Raw genomic sequence first — 27,888 nt, 5'->3', positions numbered from 1 at the left:
TAGGAGAGGTGAAAATATGCTGTAGAATTCCAATGCCTGCAGCAATTTAAAGGGCCAAGCAGTATCTGCAACATTCACCGTGTTGCAGCCTTTACTAACGCAGCTTGATTCCAGAACTAAGGGTATTTATACTGGTTGGCCCTCTCTCCTTTAAAACTATTCCTGATTTGCCATCATCTAGCAACAATGAACAGGTGTGAGTTAAGGCCGGTGTTACTGAGGCGCTAATGACGGGAAACATGACACATACGATGTCACATGATCATTACCGTTCACCCACCCCCCCCCCCCCCCCCCCATTTGGACAGGAGCGGCACTAGAAAATAGATCAGCTGAAAAAATCTCCCTGGTTCCTGGCCCAGTAACACCTGGAAAGGGTGGAGAGAGGTAGGTGGAAATGTTCCCTCTGACAGTATAAGAAAACGTTGTTTTGAACGAAAATGCCATTTCTAGCAGTTGTAAAAGCCAACTCCAACACAGAGACAGGGTTTGTACATTTATTATGAAACTTGTTCTTTTGTTCAGCATTTACAAAACAAGACCCCAAAAAGCACAATTTTAAGCTTACCTGAATTCAGTTACTGTACAGTATTTTACAGCGACTTAAATTATCCACATTTTAAAAAGTAAATACATTGAAATCTACAGAACAGCAAAAAAATGAAACTTTACAACTCCCACAAGCAAAACCTTCTACAATGGATTTCGATAGGGCTGGGCATCTGTTCTCTGATCCATGAATTTCTGTATCCAGTTAAATATTATCCAAGCTTAACAGCACCACTGGTCAAACACAGCACCGTGAAGGAAAGTTTTTGTGTACGATTTATTTTTCACCTAGAAACATTCCCATTTTATTTAAAGCTCAACCAGTTTTCACCCATCCATAAATAGTTTAGTTTCCAATCGTGAAAATTAACAGCATAATGTTGATGCTAAATTTAAAGCACAAGGTGAGGGTTTATAAAAGTAACTTTCTTCCATTGCCCATATTTCAAATAAATAATAATTCCAGGCATCCCATCTGACAAATCCCATAAGTCTTTGATGTGGCCTGTAGATATTGACTGGTTGTAATATAAATCACTTTCATTGATGGAATTCGTCAATTTATAAAAACAAGCATAAGGTTCAGATAATTGAGGATATCAGAAGCAAAGTATAGAAGCTGTAGTATTCTTCAGGCCACAAAGACATTCCAGTCTTACTGCAGTTGAATCACATGGTGCAATGGCACTTCTCATTCAGTCATGGGGTTGAGGAGGCAACTGCACACAAACATAGCAGCAACAACAAAAAAACACTCAACAAATAGTTTGATTTATATACCTTATAATGCACTCTGGGTGGGTCACATTGGCATGACATTGAGATGCTTCAGTCTCACTCACATGATTCATGTTATGGACTTAACACCTGAGTGCATTATCTTGAACAAATCCAGATTCAGATTCCTGTGTCTTTGCCTTAAGCAAGCTTTCAAGTGTCACTGTAAACTGAAACTAGGCTTATTACTTGAGTGTGAACTATAAAGGGTTTTGATAGAGTAGATAGGGAGAAACTGTTTCCATTGGCAAGATGGTCTAGCCAAAGGACACAGATTTAAAATAAATTGGCAAAAGAACCAGCGGAGATGAGGAGAATTTTTTTTATGCAGTGAGTTGTTATGATCTGGAATGCGCTGCCTGAAAGGGTAGTGGAAGCAGATTCCATTAGTAACTTTCAAAAGGAAATTGGATATATAATTGAAAAGGAAAAAGTTGCAGGGATATGGGGAAAGAGCAAGGGAGTGGAACTAACTGGATATCTCTTTCACACAGGCATGATGGGCCGAATGGCCTCTTTCTGTTTTGTATGATTCTATGACTTTTCTAAGTTGACAGGAATGTATGATCCAAGTATATCGGAATGCACTGGACTCGAAGTGAGCATTTGATCAATAGTGTGTAATCTAGGTACGTCATTTACTTGAGAATGCCCAGCCCTAAGTTTAAGCATTTATAAAATCCAGTTCATGTAAACACGACACTTTTAACACTTAAGCTTTAAACATTTCAAAAATATTGACAGCAATCCACAAACCTGATAAATCAACAGATTACATTACTGTATAAATACTGCATAGATCTTAACTATTAACATGTTTGGTCCAGGGTATTTTACAAAATTCATTTAATATATAAAAAAAATACCCTGGATATCAAGTTTATCAGATTCCAATCTTACTGAAGAGGGGAAAGTATGTTTCTGTCTTTCCCTCCTCTTCCCCTCTCCCTCTCCCCACTACCATGGAGCAGCTCATTCTGGAGGGAAAGGAAAAAGCTATGAGTCTGCTTGCCCTCGTCATTGTGATTAATGGAGTCAATCCATGGGCAGCACTGACCGTGGGTCAGGAAAAGCATTGTGGTTGCGTGTGCCTGCTTACCTGGGGTGTTGGCACAGTTACGATGAGGGCTTAAAGGGAACAGATGGAAACCACACTTCATTAGGAGTTTCCATGGAAATCACTATTGCTGACGATCCGGTTCACACCTTTTAGAAATCGGAGATACCAATCCCACTGTGATAGTTACCTGGAAGAGTACAAGGCTCTAATTTTTCACAAACATTGAAATTACAATTGTAAAGTGCAAACTAGATTTAATGAGATCTGGTTTCAGTCACACAGCCTTTGGTAACTTAATTTGCTTTTTTTTTCCCCCTTCTCCTGAGAATGAGAACAACACAAGTATTATGGTCCTGGTAAATATTTGTTCCTAAGGAAAAGTTTCTCTCCTTAAGGCTTTGTTTTTCCTGCAAATCTCAAACCTCATTTCGTTCAGCCATTGGTGCTGTTGGTGAATGTGAGCTGTATGTTCAGGGTGGTGAGTGACTTCTGATTGATTGCCTGTTGATACCCTAGTAGTCACTGTATTTCGATGGACCATTGGTCTCTCAGTAGCTTTAGAAATACAAAATACCTGTAAGATATTGGTTAACCAAATATCACACTGCCACTGACTACTATAAGCTTATTGGCATAGCTTCAAACATGTAAAGAAAAGAGGAGCCAAGAATGCTGGACACCTGAAACAAAAATCAGAAAAAGCTGAAGTGTACTAGAAACATTTTCTTTCAAATGTCCATCAATCTGCTTTGCCTTTTCAGACATTTTCTGTCTTAACCTCAAATACTTCAGAAACTCTAACTTCAACTGTAGCTACATCAATGTTTTTTTTAAACTGTCCTGATTGAAGCAAACTCTTAAATGTACTCGCCAAGGCTTCTTCGGCAGCCCCTCCAAAACCCGTGACCTTCACCAGCTAGAATGACAAGGGTAGCAGGTGCATAGGAATACCATCACCTCCAAGTCACACACCATCCTGACTTAGACATATATCGCTGTTCCTTCAGCGTCGCTGGATCAAAAGCCTGAAATTCCCTATCTATCAGCACTTAGGGAGCACCTTCACCACATGGACTGTAGCGGTTCAAGAAGGTAGCCCACCACCACCACCACCTTCTCGAGGGCAACTAGGAATGGTCAATAAATGCCCACATCCCGAGAATGAATAATAAAAAAAACACTTTGTGGGTACCAGTAACCTTCCCAGTCTGTCTCAGGACAGTTGTAACGTGGGACCGAGGTAGTCGAGAACACTCCTCTTGCCCAGATCACTCACTGTCATGACTTAGAACAAACACATCAACAGAAAATGGTTGAATGCATCCCAAACTGGCTAACCTCCAGAATAAATGTCATGGTTCCAGTAGTAAGCAAACTGCTGATACTGTGGATTCCTGTTTTTTATTCATCTAATTCCTGCATCTGTATCGATTGTACAACAGCAAAAACAAAAGGTTTAGTTTATGATGTAACCGGATAGTGCAGATACAGTTAAAAAGATGTATGCTGGAGATTGCACATTATTGATTGAGAAACTACTCTAAGGCAGAAATGTACACTGTTCAGTACTGTATAGTTTATCCATGGCCTCACTGCACTGCAGGACAGTTTTGTTAGTAAGGCTTCCACTTTATACATAGCAGGGTGCTAGAAGTCATAAACCAAACAAACAAAAGTGCAATTGAAGATTTGAAGAGCAGTTTCGGAATCGTTAATCCACACGGAATATTTTGGACTGAAAATAGCCCCAACGTGCCCTGTAATTGTGAGAATAGGTTCACAGATTGCGTTCTTTCAGCTGAGTCTTTGGGAGCACAGAGTTCGCACGGCCTAGGATCTGCTGGGCCTTTCGATACTTTCACTAAATACACACTTTTGGTTTACACTCAACACTTTGATATTTTGTTGCAACTTTTGACAGGTAGCAAATCAAACAATCCTTCTACTTTTATCTGAGGAGACAGCCAGAAACCTACAAAATGGGCTCAATAAAATATGCAAATGGCAGCAGATGAAATTTAATAAGGAATATTGCACATAGGAAGAAAAAAATGGGCAATGCAAGCACTTGATGAGTGGTGTCAAAATGACCACGGTTGAGGTTGATAAGCGATCTGGGGGTTGTAGTAGACTGGGTGCTTAACTGGTCCAATCACTGTGGAGCAGCAAACAACAATGCTGAATTATGCAGCCTAAACAGTCGAGCGCAAGTCAGAGGAAGCCATTCGTAAACTCTTCAAATCTTTGAAGAAAAACAAAGACATCTTCCAATGCCTAAGCCAACATTCCTCCCTCAGCCAACACCACCAAAAACAGATTAGGTGCTCATTCATCTCATCACTGTTTTGTGAAATTTCTATGCCAGCAAAATGGCTGACACCTTTCCTCCATAACAATCTGCACTTCAAAGTAAATCATCGTCCATCAAACACTTTGGGAGACTCACAGAGATATGGTAAGGCGCTTTATAAATGCAAGTCTTTCTTCTACAGTGCACTAGTCAGACTCCACCTTGACTAATGTGTCTAGTTCTGGTCACCGAGACACAGGGAGACATTCAACTGCTGAAGGTGATGCAGAGAAGAGCCTTGAGACTCATCCCTATTGTCAGAAGACTGAGTTAGGAAGAAAGCTTTAATAAACTTGCGCTCTTCAGCCTTGAAAGGAGGTCATGATAGGTGATTTTATGGAGGTGTATAAGATAGCAAACAGAATAGAAAAAGTGACAAAAGGACATGGGGTCACAGGTTAAAACTAGTAAAGACAAATTTAGGAGTGATCAACACATGGAATGGACTTCTGAGTAGCGTAGTGGAGGCAGTGGTGGCAGTTCTGGATGAATGAGCTAGGATGGACCAAATGGACTTCCTTCTCCATATCTACCATGTGATTCTTGATTGGCTTAAGTGACTGCTTTGGATCCCGAACTGTTGAATCACTTTTCAGAGTAAATCCTCAACAAAAGCAGTCATGCTTTTAACGAGAATATATAAATACTACACACACACACACACACACACACACAAACATTGCTGTGCTGTAATTTTCGGTAATCTGAAGAGCCACCATCCAGCTTACTGTCTCATATCAGCAGCTGAACTTGTCTGTATTAACCTCTGATCGACCTTGAAGCTGTGGACATTCCAATCCATAAATCCCACCTGTCGCACTTTTGTGACTTTCCCTTAGGCTGCAGGGACACAATATGTATTGCAGCGTCGCAGAGAAGTCCAAAGGCGTTCTCGGTCCTCGTTACAGTAAACGGTTCGCAAACAACTTGTTTCCGTGATGGGTTTTCTCCGCCCGTGTCAGGTTCCCGATGATAAAGCCAATGCGGCGTGTGCTTCTCTCTCTCTCTCTCAAGGTTTTCTCACGCTGGTCTTGTGTCGCTGTTTACGTAGATGTGCTTCGATCTCGTGCCTGAAGACCAGCATTCCCAGCTGGGCGTGCGAGGCCTCGTTCATGGCTTTGGACTGCATGCACATTCGATACTGTTCGGTGGTCAGTTCATCCACACACCGCTTCTCGTGCCAGAGGTGGAATAGTCCGCGGACCGGCGTTCGAATCACTATCAGGTCACTGTGGAGGTACTTGCGGTAGAGGTGGACGTCCTCCCCTCCCCATCCTTTTATGTCCAAGTCAAAACCACCTGGAAGAACAGACATTTTAGACGTTCAAACATTTCTGATCAAATGAAAGGAGAGGTTTTGGTGGCTAACAAAGACCCCCACCCCCATATAAAAGTTAAGAGCTAGGCTATGACAAGGGCGAAGAAGCCATTAAAATGTAAGGGGCAGCGATGTGTAAATATTAATGGCAACTACGTCAAAAGAACATTACTTGATAGGCCATTCAGCCCCTCAAGCCTGTTCCATCATTCAATTATTTAATCCGTATCCCTTACCTAACAAAAGTTTATCAATCTCAGTCTTGAAATTTTCAATTAATCCAGCATCCACAGCCTTTTGGGAAAGAGAATTCCAGATTGCCACAACACTTTGTGTAAAAAAAGTGTTACCTGATTTTACTCCTGAACCTCGATAAAATCACCCATAACCTTCTAAACTCTAGGGAATACAATAAGCATCCTGTCCTTAACCATTTAACCCTGGTAATAATTCTGGTGAATCTGTGTTGTTCCCCTTCCAAAGCCAAAAAATCTTTCCTGAGGTTCAGTGCCCAAAATTGAATGTGGTGGGAGTGGGGGGAATGAGGGGTCTGAGTTGATCAACCACATTTGTCTGAAACCAAATTGGAGTTCTAGTACATGCTCAAGTCATGGTCCATACTCATACTTGGGGGTGTATGGGCTTCATTCTCAAATCTTCCTGGTGCTCACCCTCCCCGTGACTGGCCGACATCCTCGTGCAACGCTTCCCCCTTCCCCAACACTTCGATCGGTCACAGCCTAAGAACTGGTTGAAGAAAGTGAGTTTCTTTAAATGTCAAATTTAAGGGGGATAATCCAATGTGCACACCGATCCCACTATGCCTCTTATTTAAATCTCACTTTTCTACAATGCATCCCATATAGTTTAGTATCAGCCGTGGCTCAGTGGTAGCACTTAACCTCAGAGTCAGAAGGTCGTGGGTTCAATTCCCACTCCAGAGTCTTGAGCACATAACCTAGGCTGGCACTTCAGTGCAGTACTGAGGGAGTGCTACACTGTGGGAGGTGCTGTCATTTGGTTAAGACGTTAAACTGGGGCCCTGTCTGTCCCCTCAGGTGGATGTATAAGATCCTATGACACTATTCGAAGAAGAGCAGGGGAGTTATCCTGATGCCTGGCCAATATCAGTCAACCAACACCACTAAAACATACTATCTAGTCATTATCACATTGCTGTTTGTGGGATCTTGTGTGCAAATTGGCTGCTTTGTTTCCTACATAACAACAGTGACTACACTTCAAAAGTACTTAATTTACTGTAAAGCGCTATGGGACCTTCTGAGGTCATGAAAGGTGCTATATAAATGCAAGTTATTTCTTTTTGTTTTTAATGGACAACATAAATAGTGGGAAAACTGCAATGTGCTACTGTGAGCTATGATGTGGAGATGCCGGTGATGGACTGGGGTTAACAATTGTAAACAATTTTACAACACCAAGTTATAGTCCAACGATTTTATTTTTAATCCCACAAGCTTTCGGGGGCTTTCCCCTTCCTCAGGCGGTGTGGAAGTGACAATTTCGATTCGAAATTGTCATTTCCACACCGCCTGAGGAAGGGGAGAGCCCCCGAAAGCTTGTGGGATTAAAAATAAAATCGTTGGACTATAACTTGGTGTTGTAAAATTGTTTACTACTGTGAGCTGTTAGGGAAGGTTGAAAATAGGTAGGAGAGAGACCAACATGTTTTCCCCATATGTTGGCTCCATAAATATCTGTGGACTAAATGGGTCAGATACAAGGATGTAGGATTTGAAAGCAAATTCCACTGACATCCTTTTCCAACATGGAATACATTCCTTAATACTCGGAAACCAAACTTCTCGACATGTTGTGACTGGATAATAATGAGGATCAGTATAATCTTGTGAACCTCACAAGATCCTGTTATCGCAGCACCAGCCTCTCCAGATTATATCCTTCAGTATGGCAAAGGTGCAGTAGGTGGCAGCCTTGCTACTGGCTGAAGAACAAGTCTCTAGTAAACAGTCTCTCCTGAAAGAAAGTCCTTTTGTATGTACACTTACCTATATTGATGAAATCTGATCTATACTGACAAGTCATTCCAAAGCCAAAATCCCTCCAGAATCCTGAATCCTTTTTAATTGCCTTTGACAAAACAAAAAGTCCAAGTTAACTGTAGTAACATCAGATTTTTCAAAAGCCTCTTTTTACCTTTCTCCCCTTCACAGTGCCATAAATTTAAATCTTGTCATTTTACTTATACTTGTAAAAGCATTCCAGTTCTTGAACGCCACTAGATGTCATTAACACATGCTGTAAAAACTAATAAAAAGTTGCACAGCTGTCTCCTTTAATGGCTGAGCCATGTTCTGTAATGAACTAACTACACCAGGAAGGTGTGAACTTCGGTCTGTGCTGAGGTAGCTGATCTCAGCTGAGAATAGAGTGGGCCCTCAGCACCTACGAACTAGTGAGGAGAAGATTCAGCCAACGTTCCTGCTCCTAATCGCATTCTAGTGATCCCTGCTGGAAAGTATACGTGTGAACATCAGGGGAGAACAGGATCAGCTCTGATGACTTCCCCCCCCCGTGGTCATATTGCCCAGACTCGTACACTTGGATGAGATCCTGCCGAGTGCCTGCGAAAAGGGAAGAGGGAAACCTTTTCAACGGTGACACGTTTGGCTTGCTGCACTATGGCTGCATCTCTCTGCTGTTGGCTGTGGTGCATTACTGGTGTTGAGAAATGAAGAGCCCACACTTTCCCAGACCACAGTAAGGAGGACACCAAGAGATCTTACAGTACATGGCTGGGCTCAAGTGACCAGCAGCCCTGGAATTCAAACTCATGGCCATATGTTTGGGAGACAGGTACACTGTAGTCTGTGTTAATGGTTTCTCCAAAAGGGCCATTTTCCTACAGAGTTCTGTAGTCATGGACTGTACGCTGAAATACACTTACCAGCTGCTGTTCAATGGGTGGAACATAGTCGTGATGACCATAAATGATGGCAGGATTGTACTGACTGAAGAGGACAGGGTAGAAAACCTTTTTTCCTGCAAAACAGAAAGAAAATTTTAAAACGCGTAACAAAGGCCCACACGGGGCGGCTAAAGAGTGCTGCAGTTTCCTTGATTGGAAGAGAATCACTCTTTTGTACTTTAGTAGCTGTAGCACAGACTCCCAAATGGCATGTTGCCTTCCAGGTGCCAGGGAAAAGGATATAATGGAGTGGGTGCAAAAAGATTTGGGAGAGGGAACGGAACAGCCAAAAGTTGAAACCAATGGTATAGGAAGGAACAGAATTAATGCAGCTTCGGGGATCAGGAAACAGATCAAAGAGCAAGAGCTCAAGGGTAAAAATCTCAGGATTATTTCTGATAACAGTAGTCAGCATAGAAATAGCAAGAGAAAACGGGTAAACGCCCGGCTGGAGAGATGGGGCTATAAATTCGGCCGCAAGGCACCCGTTTTTTTAGGTGCTACGTGGCCTCCTAAGGTCCCAAAATGGTGTCCAGAATGCGCTTCTAGCATGACGTGCGCCGGACGCCATCTTGGTAAAGGCATTTGCGCACACGCAGATAATGAACACTGGTATCATGTAAAGCAAGGAGAATATGCGTTAGATCAGTGTGCAATGCTGATTTAAAGGGATAGATACCATTTTGGCACTCAACGCTCCAGCCAACGCACTGTCTTAACCATGAACACCTGAACATGTCTTAGACAGCCTGGAGGACCCCCCCACCAGCGCTATTTAAAGGGACCATGCAGGATTTACAGGTTAGTTGCTGGATTATTGCTTCTGGCTGCCAATGCATTTTTACCTGTTTTTGGCGGTCTCCTATACTTGAATACTAGGACTAGGGGACATAGCCTAAAATTTAGAGCCAGGACTTGCAGGAGTGAAGTTAGGAAACGCTTCCACACACAAAGGGTGGGAAAAGTTTGGAACTCTCTTCTGCAAACGGCAGTTGAGGCTAGCTCAATTATGAATTTTAAATCTGAGGTTGATAGATTTTTGTTAACTAAGGGTATTAGGGATATGGGGCTAAGGTGGGTATATGGAGTTAGGTCACAGATCAGCCATGATATCATTGAATGGCGGAACAGGCTCGAGGAGCTAAATGCCACTGCCACTTGCTGCCTCCTGTTATGCACCACCTTCTCCTGCAAGAAAGCGGGACGTGTGTCGGTGAGTGTCCTGTAGGATGTTTGGGTGATGTGCCTGTCATGGTTGAATAGCTGCCAGTGTGTGTGAGACCTGTGAGTTGTGGGTGTGCGGCTTGGTACAGTGGTAATGTGTGAGGGTGAGAGGAAGCATCTGATTGGAAAAGTTGAGAACTGATGGAAAGAGTTTGTTGGTATGTGGGTGATGGGGGGTGCAGTGCGAGGAGCAGTGGATGCGGCTAGTGGTGCAGTTGGTAGGAGATGCCACTTGACAGTTGACCTCGCTCACCTTGACCACTCGTGTCAAAGCACTGAACTTCTTTCTGCACTGCATCCATGTTCGTGGTGCTGTGCTCCTGGCATTGACTTCGTCCCCTACTGCCTCCCACTACCTCAGCAGCATATGTCTAGAGGGCCTCTTGCGCACCCCCCCCCCTCCCCAACTGTGGATATAGGATGCTCCTCCTTCTGTCCACCTCTTGCACCAAGGCCTCTCGTGTATCATCAGAGAACCTTGGTGCACGCACTCTCGCAGGCCTGGTACAAATTCAGATCAGCAGATTGGTGAGGTCTGGTGTGCAGATTGGAGGATGTGGGATTTAGGAGTGCTCAACCTTTAAATAAATGTTTTAACATAACTCAACAGTTTGCAAACATAGGGACGGGACCTGCATCTGTGTTTTATGTGTGTGATGTCTGATCTCCATTCAGACTCTGTGTGGACCCCTATCTTGTTTTTTGCACATAAGAGGTGCAGACTGCCTTTAAGAGATGCCGGCTGCCTTCAAGAGGTGCGAGCCACTGACGCGATATCTAGCCCCCCCCCCCCCCCCCCGCTGGTGAGAAGTCACTGAACAACGCAGCTAGGCCTGGCTGCTCACGCTGAAATCAGGTAAGTGAGCAGGCAGCACGAATCTCACATGCTGCCTGCATCGGAATGACTGGGCGCGGGTTAACCACGACCCCTGCATCCGGATTCTCGAATTTAACCCCCTAGATGTACAAGGAAAGGGTTCATATTCCTGGGACACTGGGAGTAGTCCTGGGACTAGAGTACAGGATGGACGGGCTTCACCCGAACAAGGCCTCACTAAGAGAGTAATAGTTCTGTGGAGAAAGGTTTACACTAATATGGCAGGGGAAGGTAAAAAATGAGATGTCGGAGCAGATAGGAGAGCAAAACAGGCAAGAGATATAAGCAAAAGAGGAAAACAAGGAGGAGAGATTGAAAAATTAAGCAGTTTATGTGCACACGCAGAGATGGAGGCTCTGGGCGTGATCTTGGCAGAATTATACAGTAGTTCGCGGACTCAGCCGGGGCTTCTCACCAAGGCGACCTCACAGCTAATGAGATTCTTGTACCTTTTTTTTTTAATCACCTCCCCGTCAATTGGATAAGGATCATAAGCGTCACCATGTCAATGCGGATAAAGCATATTGATTTTGGGAACTTGGGAAGTCCCGGCAGTTATTTGTGTCATATGGAAAGAAGGCATTCGATAACTCGCCGATGAATCATGTAGTGGAATGGCTATTGCTTTGTGTTCTTCCTCATTATCACTTAGCTGCCAAGTGCCCCAGAGATCTGGTTAAGGGCCACCCGACTCATCCCATGGCTACTTCCTAGGCTTCTGAGTCAGGTTTCCGTCAATGGTGCCTGCGAGGTAACAAAGTTACCAGACACTGTTTAAATTTGGCCATCACCCAAGGTTTTCCCCCACAGCTAGGGTCTCCCTCCTCTTAATCTGATACCATTTTAGCATGGCTGCTATGAGGGATTCCTTACCTTGTAGGATCTTCATCATTCTTCATTCCCTCTCTATCAACCTTTTCAGGTCTTGCTGGGTTGTTAAAGTTTTATGTTTAAAGAGCTTTCATGAAGTTATTTTAAGTCAGTGCAGGTCAAGATGAGTTGCAAGATCCTGGGCCTTTAAAGAGGGCGGGGGCATGGGGGGGGCAGGGGGGCAGTCCAACGGAGTCACAACAACAACAACAACAAATGTGAACTCCCAGAATCAATCAAGATTGGACAAGTTCCTCCAGTGTGCGAAGGATGTCATCATTCATAGAATGAAGGCCCTACAAAATAACTAACCTTACTTCTCTGGAATTTCCTGACATCTGGGTGTGTAGATGAAGCCAGGAAATAACTAAAGTCTGCCACAAACCAGCCCTGTCAATAAGCTCAGCGCCTGGGTTCCAATGATTAATCAGCATGGGGAATGAAAGCAGCCTTTTATTGCCTTTGGACAAAGCTTGGTGACCTGTGTGTTGGCCCAGTTTTGGAATCTGTTGCAAACATTTACATTTCAATATCTTGGCTGCCATTTCTAAAGATGATCAGAAGAACAGGCCAGAGTACTGAAGCAGTAAAGTGTTCAATTGATTTTTATTAACGTCTTTTTATCTCACTGCTGTCTGCTCGTCAGACTAGCCGGGGATTCTGAGCGTTGCGGGTTGTGTCAGAGGATCCAGCCTTCAATGAAATATCCAAAGAAGTGGGATGGAATCCATCAGAGGACAACAGGTTCACCTCCCAAAATTAAGATATGTGTACATACAAAAATAGAGAAAACTGAACTCTTAATTAAAGGGACATTATTGCTGAGTTGGTACTGGTGATAGGATCACAAAGATTTTTAGCCTGCTGATTATATAGTAATATTTAAGAAGTTTAAAAAAAAAATTCAACGTGTAGCAATCAGATTATCCATTCCGCCACGGCTGACTTTTAGATGTGTGGGTACACTGAGCAGAATCCAGCGATGTAGTCTTGTACATCTATCACTCAAATCCACTGTGCAATCAGCTGGCGATGGAGACGACAGACTCACCGTCACACCTCTCATTTCTGCTATGTAACTGCAAGCTGTTGTTGCAAACGGCAAGCAGGAAGGTGAGAAGGGAGCTGCTGCAGTTTCTTTAGCAGTAATGCGGGTAGGATTTGTGGGGATCAGTCTGAACCTTTGGAATTGGCGATTGTTTTGCCCGGTCTGACAGATTGACAGGAAGTGCTGTAATTGTGCAGATGCGTCCTGTGTTACGTGGAAATTGCAAGTTGCTGAATAATTTGAGTCTTAGACCTTGCGTTATTTGAAATTTTCAATGGCCAGACGCTGAAATGGACCAGCCACATCAACACTGTGGCTACAAGAGCAGGGCAGAGGCAGGGTACCCTGTGACGAGTGACTCACCTCCTGACCTGTTAAACCCTCGCTACAATCTATAAGATTGGGTGCAGCCACAACAACTCAAGAAACTCAAACACCATCCAGGACTCAGCAGTTTGCTTGATTAACGCCCCTGCCACTGGACTGAATATTCATCCCCTCCAGCATCGGCACTTTATGTACTCTCTATAGGACGCACTGCAGCAACTCACCAAGGTCAATCAAGTGTGGTAGGGTGCAAGGGCGGGTGCAGCAATTGGCAGGAGTGTGTACAGTTTGACAAATGCTGCCTATGCCTCTGGATGTAGTAAGTTCTGTTACTGGTCTACTCTTGGCTCAGTTGTAGCTCTCTTGTCTCTAAGTCAGAAGGTTGTGGGTTCAAGTCCCACTCCAGAGACTTGCGCCCATAATCCAGGCTGACACTCCACTGCAGTACCGAGGGAGTGCTGCACTGTCAAAGGTGCCGTATTTCGGATGAGGCGCTAAACTGAGGCCCTGTCTGCCCTCTCAGGTGAACGTAAAAGATCCCACGGCACTATTTCGAAGAAGAGCAGGGGAGTTCTCCCTGGTGACCTTGCCAATATTGATCCCTCAACCAACATCACTAAAAATACAGATGATCCGGTCATTATCACATTGCTGTTTGTGGGACCTTGCTGTGTGCAAATTGGCTGCTGTGTTTCCTACATTACAATGGTGACTACACTTCAAAAAGTATTTCATTGGACGTCCTAAGATCATGAAAGGGGCTATATAAATGCAAGTTCTTTCTTTCTTTCTTGTGTAATCAGTGTGATACCTGGCTGGGCATTCAGTCTGCACGTGTTGAGAAACTCTGCTGTGAAGTATATATCCACATCGCAGAAAAAGAGCAGGACGTTGTTTCCCTTCCAAGCTCGAGCGCCCACATCCAGGCCTTTCCCACGAGAGAAATCCTCTTCCAAGGGAATGAAGGTGTAGTTCTTGTAGTTTGCTTCTCTATGTTAGAAAAGACAGGTGAAAATTTTACTCCAGAATTATTACTTTTTTTCGATACTAGTGTCATTTCTGCACCAAAGTTCAGCAGTTTACCTTTCCTAAATATCAAGAGGACATCACTGGTACGTGTGAATCACATCTTATTTGAATGACAAAGAAAGGATGAAATGTGGCAGGGATGTTAGGTTTAGGCTATTTGTAGGGGAGAAGGGAAAAGGAAAAGAGTTTTGCCAAAAATTCAAAACACTTTAACCACCAAGGACAATAGCAGTAATGAAGTGGGACCATCATCACATCCACGTTCCCCTCCAAGGCACACACCACCCTGACTTGGCCATATATCGCCATTCCTTCATCGTCACTGGTCAATATCCTGGAGTTTCCTACCTAACAGCACTGTGGGAGCACCATCATCACAAGGACAGTGGTCCAAGGAGAAGGCCCACCGCCACCTTCTCAGGGCAATGAGGGATGGGCGTCTTGCCAGCGACGCCCACATCCCAAAAACAAATTTATAAGAACATTATGTGCACACGGAACAGTTTCTTCAGACTTAGTCTTTCTCCATCTCTCCCCATTGTTTCTGAAAAAATTAAATGTAGTTCAACATAATGCCTACTTGTACACACAGATCACAGGAGCAGATTCATGAACACACTTTGCTCCCCAGATGTTGTAGGAATTTTCCATCAGTGTCAATGAGAATTCACAGCTGTTTTTTAAACCTGTGTTGGGGTAAAACTAAGATGTAAGGATTAAGGAAAGGTTGCAGCTGTCACTCAGGGACTGTGCCACGGGACAATATTCATGGACTCTCTCACTCAGTTCTCAGCTGTTGGCAAGATGAATTCAATCCGTGGGCTTGAACCTGGGAGCAAGTGAGAAAGATGCATCACTGGAGCAGGCAAAGAGGCAATGGTGCTAATTAGCCTCTTCCTCACTGACATTATTAGGGTACAACTAGTGGGTGCCAAATAAAACTCCTCAAACTACTGGAACACATACAGTGAGCCAGTCCTGTGTAATGTGCAGAGACGCCTTGTACAGTGAGGCAGTCCTGTGTAATGTGCAGAGACGCCTGTTACAGTGAGGCAGTCCTGTGTAATGTGCAGAGACGCCTGTTACAGTGAGGCAGTCCTGTGTAATGTGCAGAGACCCTGGTACAGTGAGGCAGTGCTCTGTAATGTGCAGAGATGCCTGGTACAGTTGGTGGAGCAGCTTAGAGGAAATTTCCAGCCTTGGGCTTTATTCAGTTTCTTTTTTTTTGCCAGCTATGGCTGTCATGAGCACTGAGATCATCTTGTGACTTGGAACTGCAGCAAGACTGGGTTTGATTTCATTGAACATGAAAAGGAGCTAGCATGGCCTGTGTGTGTATAGACATTATGGGCCAGATCTTGCTGAAAAAATAACAGCGTGTGAACAACACACACAATTATTAATGCGCAAATCAGCCAGAAACTTGTAGCGAGGAAGGGATACTCTGTGAATTGCGAATCGCCACAAGTTGCTGGCCGATTTGTGCCGCTCCTCCTCGCAAAAATGGCATCTCGCACTTAACCCTGTGGTTGTCATGAAGTTGCTGCATTTGCTCATTAATTGCCCATTAAACTCACCACAGAAAGTTAAGTCTTGTAATTAACAGCTTTTAACAATGTGATAATTGTTAATGACTGCCAATCAACCTCTCTGGCCCAGAAAGTAAACAATTCTAAGTGTGGAGTCTCATTCCTTCAGGTTGTGAATTATTTTAGGAGATTTTAAAAATGTCAAATTTTAAATTTTTACATTTTTTTTTAACTTTTCCTTTCTGTCTCTTTTTTCTCTCTCTCTTAATCCACTGTTTCTTTCTCTCTCTTTATTAACCGGATTTACATAAGAACATAAGAAATAGGAGCAGGAGTAGGCCAATCGGCCCCTCGAGCCTGCTCCGCCATTCAATAAGATCATGGCTGATCTGATCCTAACCTCAAATCTAAATTCATGTCCAATTTCCTGCCCGCTCCCCGTAACCCCTAATTCCCTTTACTTCTAGGAAACTGTCTATTTCTGTTCTAAATTTATTTAATGATGTAGCTAAATTCACCCTCTCTAATCCACCCTCCTCCTCTGTTTATTTCTTAATCCTTTAATCTCATTGTTTAAGGAGATACACTGTTTGTCCTGTTGATCATCAAGATCCCACATGTCCTGTTTCCCTCACTGCACCGTTATCAGCTCGCACTTCCAGCAACTTTGTGGGCAAAAAATGTTATAACCTAAACATGCACGAACAAGGCCAAATAACAGGGCATGCCACGTGATGCCTCACTCCAGCAAATACTGGCTCTATGTATATATAGATCTCCCCACTGTATAAAGTGTGCAGGAATTTTTAAATAACCTGGGTCTATTTCTTACTGAAAAAAAACCTGTGCCAGCTGATGCATTTTTAAAAAACTCTCCTCCTTTCTCTGTTACTTTACTCCAATCCCCTTCGTCACCGCTCCTGAACGTGGAATGACCCCTTGCTGGGTATATTTGCACAAGTGCCAGCCGTGCTACAGTGACTTGCCCAAGTGGGCATTCTCCATGCGTTCAGCCTCTCAACAGTTAACGGCCGCAGGCTGTTCCACCGTGGGGTGATGCGTCACAAGGATTGTAACAAGTGCTTAACCCTCCGACAGACCGCGCTCACCTGGACATATTTTCAAGTATGGCTTTTACTTCAGTCATTTGTTCCCTCCCAAAATAAACCACGGTGAGATGAACTCTGCCGTCCAGTCGAATACACACCTCCCTGCAAGACAAGTACAGAAATAGAAGTCACTTTCAGTTCAAACATGCCAGAGCTTGTAATCACCCTGCTGCATGGGAAATATAAAAAAAACAAGTTCAAAATGTTCAATACTAAAAATTAAATCTTCTTCACCCTGGGAAAATATGCAACTCAATCTAAATGAAGTTGTCACATGTCAGCATCTGGCTCAGTTGGTAGCTCTCTTGCCTCTGAGTCAGACGGTTGTGGGTTCGAGTCTCACTCTAGGGACTTGTGCACATAACCTAGGCTGACACTCCAGTGCCGTACTGAAGGAGGTGCTGTCTTTCGGATGAGATGATAAACCGAGGCCTCGTCTGCCCTCTCAGGTAGTCATAAAAGATCCCATGGCACTATTGGAAGAACAGGGGAAGTCTCCCTGGTGACCTGCCCAATATTGATCCTTCAAACAACTTCACTCAAAAAAAACAGATTATCTGGTCATTATTGCATTGCTGTTAGTGGGACCTTTCTATGTGCAAATTGGCTGCTACGTTTCCTACATTACAACAGTGACTACACTTAAGTATTTGATTGGCTGTAAAGTGCTTTGGGATGTCATGAGAGGCACTGTCTAATTGCAAATCTTTCTATCAGAAGCCCATGCTTGAAAGAGTAGTTTTTTTTATATAGCTTGAATAAGTCTCTGAATACTTACCATAATTCTATCAAAACAAATCATGGCTTATTTTAAAACCTGTCCTGTTTGAGATGCAGAGCGGGTTACAGATCCAGGCAGGCTGCACGTGTGGCCTTGATTACAGGAAGCTGGATTCTGTACAAGTCCGTGGGTTTCTCAGTCACCTTCGCTATGGAGTAAATTCCACTGCGTTTGCGTTGTGGCAAAAATTCATCCACATCATATTTCACAACACAAGCAGCACTGTGTGTGGTGCAATGTTCTGCCCCCTTCACACTTGCCACGTCAAATGCATCTCATGATGTGCTTTGAAGACAGACAAGTGGCACTGCCCAGATACTGGACACGGATATTCAGTTATTGGAGAGGGTATGGAGAAGGATATTCATTTACTGGAGGGGACACAGAGAAAGGCCACACGGTTGATCCCAGAATTTAAGGGAATGACGTATTGGGGAAGATTGACGACCTCTTAAACAGACAAGATTGAATGGGGATAGGATAGAAGGGTTTAAAATTATGAACGGTCTGGATAAAATGGATCCAATTAAGCTTTTCTGCCATGTACAGAATTGAAACACAAAAGGGTCATATCTACAAATTAAGGACAACAAAAGAAAATAGGAAAGGCAGGAGGAACTTGTTTAATAAATGGCTGATAAGAATGCGGAACAGATTACCGGCACAGGCAGTGGAACAAGAAACCTTAATGGGTTTCAAGAAGGAACGAGACAGGTTCTTGTCAACAAATAGGGCACAGGGTTATTAGGAATGGACCGAGGGAACACTGTGGATAGGTGGGCTGGAGTGGCCGACGATCTGCTCCTGCCTGAAACTGTGGCTATGTTACTAAGTCCAAAGTAAAAACAGAAAATGATGGAAATATCTATCAGGTCTGTCAGCGGCTGAAAGGAAAGGGGACAAGAGAATGTTTTGGATCTAGATCCTTCATCTGAACCAGAATCTGGGCAATAAGTGTGCTCATTTATGGGATGTTAACCTACCTTTACATCTGCCACAATGGGCTGTGTATTCCCATCATTTTCTGTTCTTATTACTCGAAAAATCATACAATTTATTTTAAAGTGACTCATGCTGTAAAATCTTAACTAAAAACATGAATAATATTACTTAATCCAAATAGCCAAGAAATCAAACAATATATTTCTAAACCAAGGAAGGAAATGGCCATCGGATCCACTCGAATTACCACCAAAAGTGAGTTTCCAGTTAAATGACGTTTGTAAAAGGTGAAGTGGGAAAAGTGACAGAAAAGGATGGGGAAATATTTACGTGGTAAAGAGATATCGCGTCACTGGATAGAAAACCGAATACAATCTCTCCAGACTGCATCAGGCCCCAGGTGAAAGCAGCTCAAAGGGATCAAGACTAACCCAAGATATGCATTGTGATAAATATCATTTTCTCTTTCATGTAGTTAGTAGAACCAGTCTAAAAGACAGCCCCATTCATGCTCTAGATTAGATGTTGCCTTTTAAGTATTTTCTGTGGAGGCTGGTTTCAGAACTAATGGATTGAAATGGTGGAGCTTTAACCGAGCCTCACACTTTGACAGTGTAGGTAGGTGACCCACAGTTAGACATGTTGACAGGTATGTGATTAATTTCATTTCACCAAGAACTAATTCATTTCCTCTCAGATAACCTGAGATGTGAGGACATGTTGCAAAAACAAGCTTTTCAATTAGGGCACGAGTAAATTGATGGGTATCAAACCAGCCCATGAATAAACTATTTCTGTGACGATACCATAAATGTCCCTTGGTTAGCACTCTTCCCTTCCCTTGGACAGAGAATTATTTTCTCATTTGGTGCCATGGGGCAATTAGTCAAGAACTAATTTCACAGATTCAAAAGAAATCTCCACAAAGTCTGCAAGGAACTGGGAGAACGATACTAGGGTGAGGGGAGAAAAGAGAGAGAAGATGGGAAGGAGCGAGGGGGAGAGAAGTAGAGACAGAGAGGTGGAGAGAAGGTGAGAAAGTGGGGAGCGAGAGAAGGAGAGGGAATGAGATAGAGAGAGGGACAGAGTGTTGATGAGAGACCATGGGGAGAGAGGACAGCAGAACGGAATTCCTCTCTCCGCCAGTGATTGACAGCTTCTTACCCAAAGAGTGGCCACTGCAACTCACAATATCATGTACCCCCTTCAAATAGGGCAGAAAAGAGAGAAGAATGGACTCTCGAGTTCAGCAGTCCCTCACTGTTTAAAGCCAAATATTCAAATAACAATCAACTGAAGTACAAAAAAAATCACATCTTCTTAATTTAATTTTTCAGGAAGGGGGGCTGCACCTCTCCCAAAGGCATCGACTCCTTTCTGGGGTCCGATCCATTTGTACTGCCAGCTTTAAAGGGTTAAATTCTGAAGACAGGTTGCATAAACGTGGCTTGTATTCCCTTGAGTTTAGAAGGTTGAGGGGGTGAACTAATTGAGGTATTTAAAATGATAAAAGGGGTTCGATCCTCGAATGGAGGAATCCAGAACAAGGGGGCACAATCTTAAAATTAGAGCCAGGCCATTTAGGAGTGAAATCAGAAAGCACTTCTTCACACAAAGGGCAGTGGAAATCTGGAATTTTCTGCCGCAAAGGTTGCGGATATTGGGGGGTCAATTGAAATTTTCAAGAGTGAGATCGATAGATTTTTGTTGGGTAAGGGTATCAAGGGATATGGATCAAAGGTGGGTAAATGGAGTTGAGATACAGATCAACCATGATTTATCTGAATGGGGGAAACAGGCTCAAGGGGCAGAATGGCCTACTCCTGATCCTATGTTCCTCCGATACCTCACCCATGCGACCATTCTTCACGTGAGCTGAGGCAGTGAACACTGGCGGGTTATCGAGGGCGCTGGCGGGTTATCGAGGGCGCTGGCGGGTTGTCGAAGGTGCTGGCGGGTTATCGAGGGCGCTGGCGGGTTATCGAGGGCGCTGGCGGGTTATCGAGGGCGCTGGCGGGTTATCGAGAGCTCTGGCGGGTTATCGAGGGCGCTGGCGGGTTATCGAGGGCGCTGGCGGGTTATCGAGGGTCCTGGCGGGTTATCGAGGGCGCTGGCGGGTTATCGAGAGCTCTGGCGAGTTATCGAGGGTCCTGGCGGGTTATCGAGGGCGCTGGCGGGTTATCGAGGGCCCTGGCGAGTTATCGAGGGCGCTGGCGGGTTATCGAGGGCGCTGGCGGGTTATCGAGGGCGCTGGCGGGTTATCGAGGGTCCTGGCGGGTTATCGAGGGTGCTGGCGGGTTATTGAGGGCGCTGGCGGGTTATGGAGGATGCTGGCAGGTTGTCGAAGGCGCTGGCGGGTTATCGAGGGCGCTGGCGGGTTATCGAGAGCTCTGGCGGGTTATCGAGGGCGCTGGCGGGTTATCGAGGGCGCTGGCGGGTTATCGAGGGCGCTGGCGGGTTATCGAGGGCGCTGGCGGGTTATCGAGGGCGCTGGCGGGTTATGGAGAACAATAGCAGGTTATCGAGAATGATGATGGGTTATCGAGGGCAACGGCTGGTTATTTATGGAGAGCACTGGCGAGTTATCAAGAGCACTGGCAGGTTATTGAGTGTGATGGTGGGTTATTGACAACGATGGCAGGTATCGGAAGCATTGAGCAGTTATCAAAGGCACTGGCAGGGCTTCCACGTTCCCCCGTCTTGCGGGGTTCTTCGGCCGATTTCGGCCTCCCGGGGCTCCCCGTTAATGTCAGGGCCCGTGAAGCAGTTAGCTGTGACACGGAATGGCCACATGCTCGGTTCGTGAACGGCCCTCACATGGGTGCAATTCCTTCAAGTAGCACAGAGGTTCTGTGCGAGCTAAAACAGAAAGCATTTCACAGGTGATAAGGTGCTTTCGCGAGCTTAGTGCCATCAACTAGAAAGAGCTGAAAGTAGCCGGAAGCTAAATGACGAAGTGGGACCTAAAGAGCTTTTTATTCATTCCTGCACGCTCTGCAACACATTTTGCCACCGTGACAGCGGACCTTTATATCTCTGGTGATGAGTGACAAGTTAGAAGCCAAGCTCGGTGACTTGTAAAACATGCCCCAGGGGTAACTTTACCCTGACTGGTGAAGCCTCGTCAAACCTGACAGAGGTAAATTTGTCTCATCCTATAACTCCTTCCTCCATCGATCAGCATTAGTGACATTAAATCCCTCTACAGACACAGTCTCCAATTTTGCCTTCAACCCTCTTTGAACAGAAAGAGAAATGTGTACAAATATCTAACGCCCTCCACATGATGTCTGTAAGTAATTAAATAACTAAGTAGATTAAGCCTTCTGTTAACCCTCTGAACGCTGACAGGATATCTATGCCTAGTTACTGAAGTGCAGGCAGAGCTGCTTCAGTTCAAATTTCCGAATGAAACATTCAGAACTAACAAGGCCCCAAATTAAAGCTTTGCTTCTCAACTGAAACAACAACAACGTGCATTTATATAGCGCCTTTAAAGTAGTGGAACATCCCAAGGCACTTCATAATTTTATCAAACAAAGATTATCAAACAAAATTTGACACCGAGACACATAAGGGGATATTAGGGCAGGTAACCAAAAGCTTGGTCAAAAAGGTAGATTCTAAGGAGCGTCTTATAGAAGGTGAGAGAGGTAGAGAGAGAGACGGAAAGGTTAAGTGAGGGAGGGAATTCCAGAGCTTAGGGCCTAGCAGCTGAAGGCACGGCCACCAATGGAGGAGTGAAGAAAATCAGGGATGTGCAAGAGGGAAGAATTGGAGGAGCACGGAGGAGGGTTGCAGGGCTGGAGGAGGTTACAGAGATAGGGAGGGGCGAGGCCATGGAGGGATTTGAAAACAAGGATGAGAATTTTAAAATCGAGGCCTTGCCGGACCGGGAGCCAATGTAGCGACAATAATTTGAAGGCAATGAGTTTTATTTGACATTTTTGACTCTATTGGACAAATCATAAAAGCGATGATCAATTCCTTGTAAAGTAAAAAGTCAGTGAAGCAGCACACTTGTAAAAGGCGCTAAGTTTTAGTACATTTTGGGACTTTCAAATCGTGGCTGTTCCATTCCTGTTCAGCATCGCAAAAGAAATTGGATGGAATGGGTGTAGGTTTGGGGAGAACCCACACATGGTTCCTGGCAGCTGCCTCTTCATTCCTAAATGGGATATCCACATTGCGTCAGTCAGAGTGGAGGCAGCTGTTAGAATCATGACATGCTATTATAATCAGTGCAAACCCTGCACTGGCTCGCCTGCAGTGAACCATATACCAACTTGCTGATGTCTTGTTGGATGAGGTCATAGTGTGGGGGCTTTGCGGCGAGCTTTAATATTTACAGTGTAACGATCATCAAGATAATGGGTGTTCTAGGGCTCATTGCCCATTACACTGTAAATGTGACTCAAATACTTCACTCCACATCTGGAGCCCACTTTATGGTTTATGAACTGGTTATAAATGCATCTCTGGGGCCAATTTTTCGGTAAGAAAACAACAGGAAGCTTGTTTTTATCCTTCAAATTTTGGGGGAAAAAATAAGCCTTTACTCATCCACCTTTCGGGAAAAAAAATCCTGGATTTTATAGTGAGAAATCGATAAAATGATCTTTAACAGGAACTAATTAAGGTGGTGAAAAATAGCAAGACTTAACAATGAGAATGACCAAGTCTGCCAACCAGATAACAGTGGGTCACAACACACAGAGACTGAATGGTTGTAATCTGTATGACATATTTTATAAACATGTTTAACCGTGTGGATACACACTTAGGTCAAGTGCTGCACTCCCATCCTAAAGGTCACGAGTTTGAGTCCTCGGGCACTTCATTACTCAAACGCCTGTGTCGAGATAGATAGGTTCTGTCAGTTTAAGCTGGGTCGCTAAGATGGAGTGCTGTGCGAAGGCAAAGTCATTTCATTCTGACAGAAGGCACAAAAAAAATGGCATTGCCCTTCACAATGTACTTGAATTAATATCCAAGGTACAAGACTTACGAGGAGAGAGAGAGAGAGAGAAAAAGAGAGTTATGGCCGCTTTAAAATGAGGTTGGGGGTGTATACATCTAGTCAGGAGCTGATCATAAGCTTTCAGGATGTATAGCATCTCAAGGCTGCACGAACATCACCCCAGCCATTTGGAACTAATTTGGCCCACTTGCATATTTATTCTTCTTTACTTCTATTTTTTCTTTCTGCAACAGCCAAAGAATCACCGTCTCCCACGTTAAAGGAGCCGCAATCATCAAGAAGCTATGTTTATATTCCTGCCTGTCTAACGTAAGCAGTGCAGTAAAGTATATACCAGTGATGTTACAGGGGAGTATTCAGCCAGCCTGGGAACGGTAGGCCCGGATACCTTTAATTGCTGATACTGAGCTGTAACTTAAGACATTTCAGTCGCAGTGTCCCGCGTGGCAGCCCCTGGTTTTATGAGGTCAGCACCATTTTTGAGGTTGGCTTTTAACCTTTCTTGTCTGATCTCATATGAGACTCACAGCATATACTGTAAACAAGGGTCACTGCGACCGACAAGGTTAATACTCGGGCGGGGTGGGATATTGCCTTGCGACTGAAAGTTTACAGGTTGACTGCTGCAGCAAAAAAAGTGTAAATACTGAAAGGAAAATCTGTGCACAAGAACAAGTTTACTTCCACTAAATAAATGTAGATTTTAGAATTTGTTCATATCGATCAGAATGTCTCCCCTTCAAGAAATTAAATTTTAAAATATCCCAAAACAGGACACCATCACAATGGGGGGGGTGACACTGAGTGTCACACATCAGCTCTCAGTACCACACAGCGGGGATGGGTGCAGTTTGCAGTCCAGTTTAGTTCCTGATCTGAGCCAGGTTAAGCAGGAGGCACCAGTCAAAGACCGACGAATCTCCCTGCATGAGGGAAGGCAGGTGCGAGAGAGAGGCACTCCTGGGAGATCTCTAGTGCCTCGTGCTGGCCAGTAATATGATGCAGACAGGGTGCTTCTACCCTCTTTAATGCAATGTGTCAGGGCAGATGGATGAAAAAATGTGGGGAAAAGGGAGGAAAAAATGACCCAAGAAAATACCCGATGGGGGGCAGGGGGGAGTTGTTGACATTCTCATTGGATATTGACAGGGCTCGTTGGAAAACAGCACTCCACCCTCCTGCTCTAACTCTCTTAGCAACAAAGAGACTCAGCAAAGGCAATTTGAGGCATGAAGTTCCTCCAGCCTCTGCCACACTCTGACATTGGTTTATTACTCACAGAGGTAAGGGATTGGTTTAGGGCATGAAGCAGGCTGGGACAGACCAGCAAATTAACCGCATCTCCCTTAACCTCTCTGTTTTACAGGGCCACATTAGATGGCCAGAAGGGGGACTCTGAGGAACGAAGGGTACCGGAGGCTTTAGGTGAGGCATCAGCAGATGTGCCAAAACCCCGAGTGGGAGGTCATAAGGAAATGCATCAAACAATGAATTGGAGGCCTGAAGTTGGTTCTGACTACTCGAATCAATTCTCTTGCTGGTTTTGTATTAGGACTGACTCAATCTCTTGGATTCAACTGACTCAACCTCTTAAATACTGTGGCTACAAGAGCAGGTCAGAGGCTGGGTATTCTGCAGCGAATTACTTTTTTTTATTCGTTCACGGGATGTGGGCGCCGCTGGCGAGGCCAGCATTTATTGCCCATCCCTAATTGCCTCCTGACTCACCTCCTGACTCCCCAAAGCCTTTCCACTATCTACAAGGCGCAAGTCAGGAGTGTGATGGAATACTCTCCACTTGCTTGGATGAGTGCAGCTCCAACAACACTCAAGAAGCTCGACACCATCCAGGACAAAACGGCCCACTTGATTGGCACCCCATTCACCACCCTAAACATTCACTCCCTTCACCATCGGCGCACAGTGGTTGCAGTGTGTACCATCTACAGGATGCACTGCTGCAACTCGCCAAGGCTCCTTCGACAGCACCTCCCAAACCCGCGACCTCTACCACCTAGAAGGACAAGGGCAGCAGGCACATGGGAACAACACCACCTGCACATTCCCCTCCAAGTCAAACACCATCCCGACTTAATAAGACCATAAGAGATAGGAGCAGGAGTAGGCCATTCAGCCCCTCGAGCCTGCTCCGCCATTTAATAAGATCATGGCTGATCTGATTTTTACCTCAACTCCACTTTCCCACCCTTTCCCCATATCCTTTGACTCCCTTGCTGATCAAAAATTTGTCTAACTCAGCCTTGAATGTATTCAATGACTCAGCCTCCACGGCTTTTTGGGGTAAGGAATTCCAAAGATTCACGACCCTCTGGGAGAAGAAATTCCTCCTAATTTCCGTCTTAAACGGGCGCCCCTTTATTCTGAGACTATGCCCCCTAGTTTTAGATTCCCCCATGAGGGGTAACATCCTCTCAGCATCTACCCTATCGAATCCTCTCAGAATCTTGTATGTTTCAATAAGATCTCCTCTCATTCTTCCAAACTCCAATGAGTATAGACCCAACCTGCTCAATCTTTCCTCATAAGACAACCCTTCCTTACCCGGAATCAACCTACTGAACCTTCTCTGAACTGCCGCCAATGCAAGTATGTCCTTCCTTAAATAAGGGCACCAGAACTGTATACAATACTCCAGGTGTGGTCTCACCAGCACCCTGTACAGTTGTAGCATGACTTCCCTGCTTTTATACTCCATCCCCCTAGAAATAAAGGCCAATATTCCGTTTGCCTTCCGGATTACCTGCTGCACCTGTATGTTGACTTTTTGTGTTTCATGTACTAGGACACCCAGATCCCTCTGTGTCGCAGCATTTTGTAGTATTTCTCCATTCAAATAATATTTTGCTTTTTTATTTTTCCTCCCAAAGTGGATGACTTCACATTTTCCCACATTATATTCCATCTGCCAAATTTTTGCCCATTCGCTTAACCTGTCAATATCCCTTTGCAGAAACTTTGTGTCCTCATCACAACTTGCTTTTCCACCTATCTTTGTATCATCAGGAAATTTGGCCACAAGACACTCTGTTCCTTCATCCAAGTCATTGATATATATTGTAAATAGACTTGGAAATATATCGCCGTTCCTTCGTCGTCGCTGGGTCAAAATCCTAGCACTCCCTTCCTAACAGCACTGTGGGAGAACCTTCACCACACGGACTGCAGCGGTTCAAGAAGGCGGCTCACCACCACCTTCTCAAGGGCAATTAGGGATGGGCAATAAATGCTGGCCTCGCCAGCGACGCCCACATCCCATGAACGAATAAAAAAAGTGAGAGTGAATGTACAGTATTGAGCGGTATGTAATCAGAGACCAGTAGTGTGGGGCAAAAGGGAAAGAACAGAAACAAATGTAAAACTGGCTCGGTTCTTAAAACCCGTATTAGGTCTTCAGTAAGATCAGTCTGCTGATTAACTCAGTCAGCTGCTAAATCAACTACATTGATCGAGCATTGACAAGCGCTTGAGGTTAGAGAAGAAAGATCAGTTTCTTTAGTATCTCATTAATCCAGCCAGAGTTAACATGCAATGGTTGTTTGTTAATGGTGACGGGCACTGAGCCAGCTTTAACTTCCTGACAGGCACAGCTTTGACCTGTGGAGTCCTCAACACACAGGTGCTGATGAAATAAACTGAGGAAGGAAGGAAAGTAAGAAAGAAAGAAAGAACTTGCATTTATATAGTGCTTGTCCTGACCTCAGGATGGCCCAAAGCACTTTATGCCAATGAAGTACTTTTGAAGTGTAGTCACTGTTCTAATGTAGGGAAACGCAGCAGGCAATTTGAGCACAGCAAAGTCCCACAAACAGCAATGAGATAAATGGAATACAAAGGGTTTTGATACAGTAAATAAGGAGAAACTCTTTCCACTGGCAGGAAGGTCAATAACCAGAGGACACAGATTTAAGGTGATTGGCAAAAGAACCAGAGGGGAGAGGAGGAGAATTTGTTTTGCCCAGCCAGTTGTTATGATCTGGAATGCACTGTCTGAAAGGGTGCTGAAAGCAGATTCAATAATAACTTATTGCATCTATATATAAGCACCTTTCATGTCACCCCAAGTCAATTAAGTACTTTTGAAGTGTAGTCACTGTTATAATGTAGGAAACGCAGCAGACAATTTGCACCCAGCAAGGTCCCACAAAT

At 44.4% G+C, this 27,888-nt stretch overlaps 1 protein-coding gene across 1 annotated transcript in view; it reads right to left on the bottom strand.

Moving 5' to 3' along the window:
- Nucleotides 1-490: 490 nt before the first annotated feature.
- The window catches only part of LOC137329115 (chondroitin sulfate N-acetylgalactosaminyltransferase 1-like), a 106,978-nt gene continuing 79,580 nt past the window's right edge, over nt 491-27,888 (bottom strand). Inside the window, exons 5-9 of the mRNA XM_067994392.1 lie at nt 17,018-17,119; nt 14,162-14,340; nt 8,984-9,078; nt 8,085-8,166; nt 491-6,035 (exon numbers count right to left, since the gene is read on the bottom strand). Coding sequence (XP_067850493.1) covers nt 5,746-6,035; nt 8,085-8,166; nt 8,984-9,078; nt 14,162-14,340; nt 17,018-17,119 — 748 coding nt within the window. The 3' untranslated portion in view covers nt 491-5,745. The remainder of the gene's footprint in view (nt 6,036-8,084; nt 8,167-8,983; nt 9,079-14,161; nt 14,341-17,017; nt 17,120-27,888) is intronic.

Source organism: Heptranchias perlo, chromosome 1 (genome assembly GCF_035084215.1).
Source record: "Heptranchias perlo isolate sHepPer1 chromosome 1, sHepPer1.hap1, whole genome shotgun sequence".
Lineage (NCBI taxonomy): Eukaryota > Metazoa > Chordata > Chondrichthyes > Hexanchiformes > Hexanchidae > Heptranchias > Heptranchias perlo.
This window is presented reverse-complemented; position numbering and strand designations above follow the sequence as displayed.